The sequence below is a fragment of the Anoplophora glabripennis genome, unplaced genomic scaffold, assembly GCF_000390285.2.
Source record: "Anoplophora glabripennis isolate ALB-LARVAE unplaced genomic scaffold, Agla_2.0 scaffold221, whole genome shotgun sequence".
NCBI classification, from domain to species: Eukaryota; Metazoa; Arthropoda; class Insecta; order Coleoptera; family Cerambycidae; genus Anoplophora; species Anoplophora glabripennis.
Window position 1 is genome coordinate 246,843 of NW_019416984.1, and position 10,054 is coordinate 256,896.

General features: G+C 32.3%; 1 protein-coding gene across 1 annotated transcript in view; it reads right to left on the minus strand.

Moving 5' to 3' along the window:
• Positions 1 to 9,355: 9,355 nt before the first annotated feature.
• LOC108905758 (presenilins-associated rhomboid-like protein, mitochondrial) overlaps positions 9,356 to 10,054 on the minus strand; it is a 4,219-nt gene continuing 3,520 nt past the window's right edge. Inside the window, exon 8 of the mRNA XM_018708767.1 lies at positions 9,356 to 9,529. Coding sequence (XP_018564283.1) covers positions 9,439 to 9,529 — 91 coding nt within the window. The 3' untranslated portion in view covers positions 9,356 to 9,438. The remainder of the gene's footprint in view (positions 9,530 to 10,054) is intronic.

Genomic DNA, 10,054 nt, shown 5'->3' on the forward strand with positions numbered 1-10,054 from the left:
CGCAGATTTTTCTTTTTATAAGTATTCACCATCTAAACTCTTCATTCATAAATTTGTTTGTTGAACTATATTGTACAGGGTGTAACACTGAATGGGAGAGGTATGTATACCAACACTACCTCTGACATTTAGAAACACATGTAAGTTTATTTTTTTGCTGTGGAAACTGAATTTTCTATAACCTTTTTTTGTAATCCTCATATCCCCTGGAACAGGCTAGTGTAACCTATAGTCCAAGCATTCTGTCATGGCCTAATGTTAAATTTGCAGAAATTATTACATGGACAAAAAAAATATGACCGTATAGAAAATTAAATTTTAAATTGAGTTTCTTGTTCTTTAAACTCGATCCAAAATGGCGAACATGGTTCAAAAAAATCGCAAAGTTGCTAAAACGGTTTTTCTAAAATAACTAAAAAAATAAAGCACGGATTGAAAAATTTTAAATGAGAAAGTTGTAGGTTTTAAAAAGATCTATCGATTGATTTTTTGTAAGTATCGATTGCTTTGTTACTTTTCGAGATATATATCGAAAAAACCGTTAAAAATCTTCTCTTTTCTCTTCTTCTATAACTCGTTTACATTTACGTTCCCATACTTGCTATTTACTGCAAGCATAGCCTGCTGCAAGCCAAAAAAGTACATTTTTGAAAAATTTAAAAATACGCGCCATTAGTCCATGGCTAGAAATTGGCCTCAATGATTTGGGATCGAGGGGGATTATCCCTCTTTATCCTGCCTCATCTCGTGTAGGCCTGGACAGCCTTCTTAGGTGGGCCCCATCCGTCGTCTACCCCGACCGCAAATGCGGCCGGTGTAGGCGCTTTGTGGGACCTCCTTTTGTCCTGGCTGGGCCCCGCCGGCTAGGGCCCTTTCTTCTGGCGCTCTTCTTGTTTCGCCGGCTCGTCTGTGTAAACCCCCGGGGGTGGTGTCATATTTATGTGTGGTATGGTTGGGTAGGGCAGTGCGGCTATGCAGCCTGGGATGCGCTTTGCTAAGGTGGCCTTTAGGCTAGCACGGGAGGGGAGGGGTAAGGAGGGTATGTGTATGTGTGTGTGTGTCGTTGTCTTCGTTTCTTGATCCTGGCTGTCTCTGAAACAGAAAAGGTTAGCGGGCAGGGGGGGAATTTAAAAATATTAATTATTTTTCGATCTTTTTAAAACCTACTACTTTCTCATTTAATTTTTCAATCGGTGCTATATTTTTTCAGTTATTTTAGTAAAACCGTATTTTGCAACTTTGCGATTTTTTTAACCATGTTCGCCATTTTGGATCGAGTGTAAAGAACAAGAAACTCAATTTAAAATTTAATTTCCTATACGGTCATATTTTGTTTGTCCGGGTAATAATTTCTGTAAGCATTTCTCTATAATGCTTGGACTACTAAATCTCGCATGCTAGTATAGGGAGGTATGGCATGTATTGTTGTCAAATCTCATCATGATTCATAGTATCACAGAAATTTAACAATGAAGACACAAACAACACACCATACCGCCACTAACCACTGAAATAAATAACTTTATATACTTGTACTACACAATGCACTTCATTACATACCACACTAAACTAATAATTTACGCAGAAGGTTGCAAAATGAGTAAAATGACAAAAATAAAACAAATGTATTAAAATAAAGATTCGACATAATTATTTGGTCGTTCTGTTGTCCCACCCTGATGTCATGTTACATCAAGTGGATTGATATATTATGTAGTTCACCTGAACTAGGGCAATGTGCTAAAAAAAAAAATTAAATACTTTTTATTAAAAATTTTAAATGATTTTAAAAAATATTTCAGGGTAGCCCGCATAATCCTTATGGGAAATGAGTTTTTTCAGCAAATTTTTTTTAGCTTTGTAAAATGATAATCCTTAACACGTAGAACAAGTCTCCATAGGCCCAAAGCTCCAAGGATATTAGTTTAAGAGCTACAGTCTGTCAATGTTGAATTTTTTTACCCATACACTGTATATCGTAAGCACGGTAGTGATGTTTTTATCGGAGATATACAGGGTGGTCCCGAGGTAATGGGCCAAAATTCACGGGTAGGTTCCCCAAGCAAAAATATTGCGATTTAGCCAAACTTACCTTAGTCCAAAAGTTGGTAGTTAAAGAGATACAGTGTGTTTACATAAATGTAAAATATCATTTTAGTCTTTTTTTTATTTATTTATTCCTTAACAAATGCAAATATCTTCACAAAATTTTGGAGATTAAGAGTAGAGGTATTATTAATTTAGCGGTAAAGTTTCTTAAGTAGGATTTCGACGAAAATCAAATAATCGACGTCTTCCACTTGTCTTATTGCTGTCATTTGTATGCTAATTTCTATTAAGTATTATTCGTATCTAATTAAAATTACATCTTAGCTTACACTTTAAATTGTATACTCGTATACATAAATGTGAGATAGAATGCTTTGTTTTTGGATTTACATGAAATCAGTTGTTTATGGAGAAACTATAAACACTTGAGAAGAACTTTAGCAGCAGGTTTTAAATGCTGCAGAGGGATTTATACTTTAAAGTAAGACAATATTTTAATAAACGCGTTGATAAACGTATTGAAGTTAGAGGTGGACATTTTGAGCAATTATTGTCAAAAAGGCTCATTACAATTTTTAATTCTAAATAAACCCTTGTTTTTGACATTTCTAAATTATTTTATTTATTTCAACTATTAGTATTGTAAGTTTCAAAGCCAAATATCTCGGAAACGGTGCGGGATAGCTACTTTCATAAAGTCTACCTTTTTTGTGTAAAAATAGTTGGAAAATAAAAATTTGATATCAAAGATGAGATGCCTTAAAGTACAAAAAAGTTGTTGTTTCCAGCACATTCAACCTACGGCAGCTGGCGCCCTCTATGAACTATAACCAAAATATGAACAAATTTCAATTCCTTTATCCAAAGAGCCCCAAACCCTAAAATTTTGTGTAGATATTTCCATTTATTAAGAAATAAATGGAAATAAACTAAAATAAGATTTTACATTTAACACCCTGTATCTGTTTAACTATCAACTTTTGGATTAAGGTAAGTTCAGCTAAATCACAATATTTTTGCTTTGGGAATCGCAACGAATTTTGGCCCATTACCTCGGGACCACCCTGTATAGGTATATATATACAGGGTGCTTCGCGGTGACGGCCCATTAGAATTATTTCAGACTACTTCCATTTGAATTTTGAAAATTTGGGATACCGTTTTCAAGCATGCCTTTCTCAACTAAAATAATGGCGTCCACCTACCACTTCCGGTTATACTTGCTTATTTTAAATGAAACACCCTTTATATTATTGCAATTTTGGATTCTACCTCAATTTTTAGGTGGACTTTTACGAAGTTTCCCTATTCCTAAAATTAACCGTTTTCGAGATATTTAATTTTTTTCAAAAAAATGGAGAGAAACAGTGACTAGCTTGAAACCATGTGTATTTTATAGTAAGAAAGATGTAGCAACAATATTTATAGGGGGGATAGCTAGACCTAACTTTCATACTTTCAAAAGTGGCTTAATTGCATACAGGGTACTAGAAATTTAATGCCGAGTTAAATCTTCATAAGTCGTTTTTTTTAAATGGAACACCCTGTATGTTTTTCTATATTCTGATACGCAATTTTATTCTCTTTCGAACGGTATCAGGGTTCTCTATACCTATCTCTTCTAGTTTTTAACTCATCTACTATTTTTTGTGTAATCACCTAAAATTATGTAATTAGCGATTTAATAAATAGATTATTCTCATTCAGCATCCCTTAAAACGTCTTACCAACCACTAAGTTTCATCAAAATCGATACATCTTCAGGCAAGCATTCTATGATGTTGCTGAATGTAATACAAGCCTGTAACTTCTTTATTTTTTGACTCATTTCAAAAACTTTTTTATGAAATGTAGGATAAAAAAAAATTCTATCTAACTGTGATACTGCTGTTTTAATTAATGAAATACACGGCCAACTAGTGCTCATCTGAAGATGTACGAATTTGATGAAAATTTGTGATAAGACATTTTAAGGGATGCTGAATGAGAATACGTAATCTGTTTTTTGGGAAAAAATTGCTAATATAGCAATTCCCATATCAATTGAAGAACTAAGACGTTGACAGTATGTATCAGTTTCGGTCGCTAACGCAACAACTCGGCATTGAAATATTTGAAAAACTTGTTCCCATATTTATTTAACCATACCCATATACCGATCTGGTGGAACTACACGTGGAGGTGGTAAAAATGTATACGCCCAGTTGAAGAATGCGATTGTGGGCAAACGAAAACAATTGTAACACAACTGCATTGGGCTACTGGGAAATAAATCTCAGCTTTTGACAAGTGGTTGACAAATTGCCCAGCAGTGCAGTGCAGCAATGCGGAATTTGGTGTGAAGTGATCTATTCTCATGCGTCCAAGCAAACGTAATACAATATGCAGACGATACTACACTATATATCTCAGGTAACGATTGCAATTCCTTAAGTATTTCAAATCTACAAAATAAAAACCCTAGTAGAAAATTGGTTTCAAGCGAACAAGATAGTATTAAATAAAAGTAAAACTTTAACTTTAAATTTTTCACTTAATGACTGCACAAACACAATGTAGATTATATAAAATTCTTAGGTGTGCATCTTGATCCTCATCTCTCATTTAAAGTACATATAAAAAAAATCAATACCAAACTTGCAAATATAATCTACTTGTTGAGAAGAATATCAGAAACAGCCCAGACGGATGTCATGAGAATGGCTTATATGAGTTTGTTTCAGAGTCAGGTATTGTACTGCATATTGATATGGGGAAATTCGGTAAACTGGATAAGTGTATTTAAACTACAAAAAATGGCAATAAGAGTAATTGCTAAAATATCGACATTTACATCGTGCAGACAATATTTTAAAGAACTTGGATTATTAACCTTCCCTGCACTGTATATTAGGGAGTGCTTGTTATATATAAAGTCTAACAAGCATAAATTTCAAACACATATAAATTATCATTCACATGACACTCGAAACAAAGAAAATCTAATTATACCTCAACATCGTCTACAATTGACACATAATTACTTTATAATACAAGCAGTGAAGATGTATAATATATTACCAGAAAATCTCAAAATAATTCCTCATAGTAAATTCAAATCAAAGATAAACAAAATCTTAATCGAATTATGTCCATACACCTTGCAGGAATATTATGAATACAATTGGAATAATATTAGCTAACCAAAATGCTTGTGATCAGATATAACATATTAAATTGGTTTTAATGTGTTTGTGTTAGTTTTGATAAGATTTTATAGACTGTTAAATTGTATTTTGAAAGTGGTTTTAATTCTTCACTAGGAAATAACAAGTATATTTGTTCATGACTATTTGTATAATTTAGCTAGTAGTAAAAATTTTATTTGACAATGCTTAAGACTTATACTAATGTACCATGGTCTGTTTAGCAAATAAAGCAATATTATTATTATTATTAAGTAGGTAATTTTAATTTTTTATAGGCACCTTCTACTAACCATTTATATTACATTTGCGAAAGGGTGAAATAATATTATTACAACATGACATTTTGGAGACATTTGAAACGGAACAAACCGAAATTGTTTTGAGGACATAAATAATTAAAATATGTTGTTGGCCAGATAAACATACAAGTATAATAGAAATTTTCTACACATTATATACAAATTATTATAATTTTTTACCTTTAGCAGAAAACTTTTTTAGGGACGCCTATAAGTCATTAAATTTTATTGCCAGGCATTTTTTGCATGTTCAACAGACTTCGGAAGGNCATTCTATGATGTTGCTGAATGTAATACAAGCCTGTAACTTCTTTATTTTTTGACTCATTTCAAAAACTTTTTTATGAAATGTAGGATAAAAAAAATTCTATCTAACTGTGATACTGCTGTTTTTTATTAATGAAATACACATTGGTGAAAAGACATTTTAAGGGATGCTGAATGAGAATATGTAATCTGTTTTTTGGGAAAAAATTGCTAATATAGCCTTTTCCATATCAATTGAAGAACTAAGACGTTGACAGTATGTATCAGTTTCGGTCGCTAACGCAGCAACTCGGCATTGAAATATTTGAAAAACTTGTTCCCATATTTATTTGACCATACCCATATACCGATCTGGTGGAACTACACGTGGAGGTGGTAGAAATGTATTCGCCCAGTTGAAGAATGCGATCGTGGGCAAATGAAATCTAACACAACTGCATTGGGCTACTGGGAAATAAATTCAGCTTTTGACAAGTGGTTGACAAATTGCCTAGCAGTGCAGTGCAGCAATGCGGAATTTGGTGTGAAGTAGGTAATTTTAATTTTTTATAGGCACCTTCTAGTAACCATTTATATTACATTTGCGAAAGGGTGAAATAATATTATTACAACATGACATTTTGGAGACATTTGAAATGGAACAAACGGTAATTGTTTTGAGGACATAAATAATTAAAATATGTTATTGGCCAGATAAACATACAAGTATAATAGAAATTTTCTACACATTATATACAAATTATTATAATTTTTTACCTTTAGCAGAAAACTTTTTTAGGGACGCCTATAAAAGTCATTAAATTTTATTGCCAGGCATTTTTTTGCATGTTCAACAGACTTCGGAAGGACTATAGCAATTAGCTGTTTTGCCGTCAAAAAAAACGCGTCCTAGTTGGCCGTGTATTGGTTTCATGAAAACAGCAGCATTACAATTAGATAGTTTTTTCATCCTACATTTAGTGCAGTTACTCAGGGTTTTTACCTCTGAATTCTTTATAACTGAACCGATTGACGTGAAATTTTTACTGAATGTGGGAAATGCCTCAAGGAACAAAACTTATATAGTGCCAAAGTGTGCTTTTGCCCTGGGGGTGGTTCCCACCCTTTCTTGGGGGCTGGAAATTTTTACGCCCAAAGTAACCCAGGAATCGATAGAGGAGTCAATTTTAAGTAACAAATGTTATATAAAGTTTTTTGGATAATCCAATACTTTCCGAGTAATTCGTCATTGATAATGTTGATTTTTTACTGAAAACGTGCTTGTTTTCGGAAAGTTTTTTGCAAATATGAAACCATTGGATTTAACGAAAAAGTTGTAATGAACAAAAAAGAAAGGTAATAGAAAAACAAATCTAATGGCATTATTTTGTTTTTCTTTAATTGCAATATAAACCGACTTATGGATTTTTAAACATTATTATATGTTATAGCTAAAAACTAAATTGGAACCGGTTAACGTTAAATAACGCCAAAACCATAAATATTAGGAAAAAAACTGTTTGAACCTTTTTTAAAGTACTTTGAAAAACCTTTAAAATGAGCTATTTTAAAACTCTTTAGAATCAAAATTAACGGAAATATGATCGAAATAACATGATAGTCTCATTTTTTTAAAGAAAAAATTACTAAACAAATCAGTGCCTTTGGTGACAGAATTAAAATTAAATGCAATCCATTTACAGATTTCTTCATTTATGTTCTAAGAATATGTTCTGGGTCTTTGGCTGACTTACAAAGCATGATTTCGAAAAAAAAACTTAATTTTTGAATATGTTAATTATTCAAATTTTAAAAAAAAATCGATTTTTACGTTGTAACTTAAAAATTAAAGGGTGTACGAAAAAATACAAGAGTAAAAAAATTTAGCTTTATTTTTGCTGATGATTTTGCTTATTTTTATTATTCCTCTAAAATTAATATTAATCGAGATATCGCCATTTTAAGTTATCATATGAATGAGAGAACCACCCTCTTCGAGCCCTTTAAACCCTTCAAACTTAAAAATGAAGGGCTTAAAAAAGATCAACTCAACAATTCACGTAGCCCTTACAATTCCCTGCAAAATGAGCCTTTGTGCGATTAAAAATCTTATAGGTGATAATTTTAAGAAAATACATATAAATATATAAATAAATGTAAGGGGTAATTTTTAAGGGTTGAAAAGTTGCAATCAATTCAAAATTATTTTATAAGAAGGGAATAAATGTTTATTTAATACGAATGCACATTTAAAATGTTTCTACTCTTTCAATAATATTTTTTCATTTTATTTTCGAAAGAAGGGGTATTTTTCAAGGGTTGAAAAGTTGCAATCGATAAAAAAGATTTTTTAATCAAGATATCAATTTTAATTTGATAAAAATGCGATTAAAACTTTTCAAGTTGAAAAAAAAATTATATTATTTTCATCCAAAGGGGTGACTTTTAAAGGTTTTTCCGGGTTGAAAATTTGGGATACATTAAGTTTCATGTTAGATAGCACATGAAATTACTCATACTGCATAAATAAAAAAGATTTGATTACATAAAACGCTTAAATTTTTTTTTTTCTTTTTTTTCCAATAAGGGGTGGTTTTCACACCTAGCGCATATATAAGTTTTGAAGTGGGGGGTAAGACGAGCCTTATTCTAAATTTTGAAAAAAATCGATGCAGTTATAAAAAATTTGAAGGTATTGCTATATTTTCAGCTACAGTAACTGGGCTAATTCTAAAAAAAAATTTTTTTAATCGGTCAAAAGATAAAGAAGCTGCAGACTTGTATCACATTTAAACGCGACACCCTGTGTATACATATATGTACTCATATATCTCCGACAAAAACATCACTACCGTGCTTACAATATACAGCGTGTGGGTAAAAAAGTTTGACTTTGACAGACTGTAGCTCTTAAACTAAAACTCTTGGAGTATCACTTTATCGTTTCAAAAACATTTGCCGAAAGCCATTTTCCATAAGGATACGTCAGGTAAGTTTTATTCATTTTTGTGTGTGTGTACATTTTAAAAAATAGCAAAAGTAATAGCACAAATTATTTCTACGGGCAAGAGGTCTGGACTACTAGAGGGCCATTCCATAACAGGAACATTATGTTTCTGTAACCAATATTTTTCTTTAATAAAATAGTTTTTAGAGTGTTAGTACTTTTATTTAATATATTAGTTGTAAAATTATGCCTGGCCGAACTGTCATGAGCCTGGGTTTGTACTTACAATCGGTAACATATGTCTGTCCATGTACCAATATTAGTTAATATTTAACACACCCAAATTTTGTTTGTTCTTCACATCATCTCCATCGACATCCAAAAATATGGTGACTTTAAAATTCCATGTCAAAAGCAATTCGTTTTTGCAAAATTATTTTCATTGCACCGGGTTCGGGACGACATGGACAAAAGTTTTTAAGTACAGTTTAGAAAATGAACTATAATTTAACTGTTTGATTTAAACAATTATATATATATCAGGCTAGTATTCTGGGGAATGGGTACTAGTAGCCCTCAAAACCCTGTATATCAACAAGGTAAATAAAATGAATAAAAATCAAATCCATGTTGGGTTTTTTTTTATAATATAAATATTTTTTATAATGTGTATGTACATATTTAATTATATTAAATAGAAATTAATACATCACTTTATGGACCCCCTTATCTCGTGCCAATAATGCAGTACAGGTTCCCGTTTCTGCCATATATACTGGTTTCCCCACAACGTCCAAAATCTGAAAGAAAACAATGTCAGATGCTTCCCCATGCATGCATCTAACTTCCAGTTTAACCCCCTTGGTTATAGCTCGAGAACCAGCAACCGTTTTGAGTTAGTCATTTGGCAAATGCTGAAAATTTTTCCTACGCTTCATTTGGTATCACTAGTAAAGTAAGTAAATCGATCTCCAGCTCGCGCACTTCTGAGGGGTATAGTTGCGGCAGCCTTCCAAACACGTAATAGTATATTACGTAATAAGTGTTGTAAAAAGCATTTTACGCACGAATGGAAAAGTTACGCACGACGCCGCGTAGCGGCGAGTGCGTAATTCTATGAGTGCGTAATTGCATTACACCACATATTACGTACTATACTTTACCTACGACCACTACTTTAAATACTTAAAAACACACCGTCTGCGATCAATGCAAAATTCCTATTACGTCGTACGGTAAAAAAAACGCACAGCTTGGTAAAAAAATTGTACAGTTTTCCTAGCAACCGCCTAGCAACGGTCAATACAAACAGTATTGTATTGGCC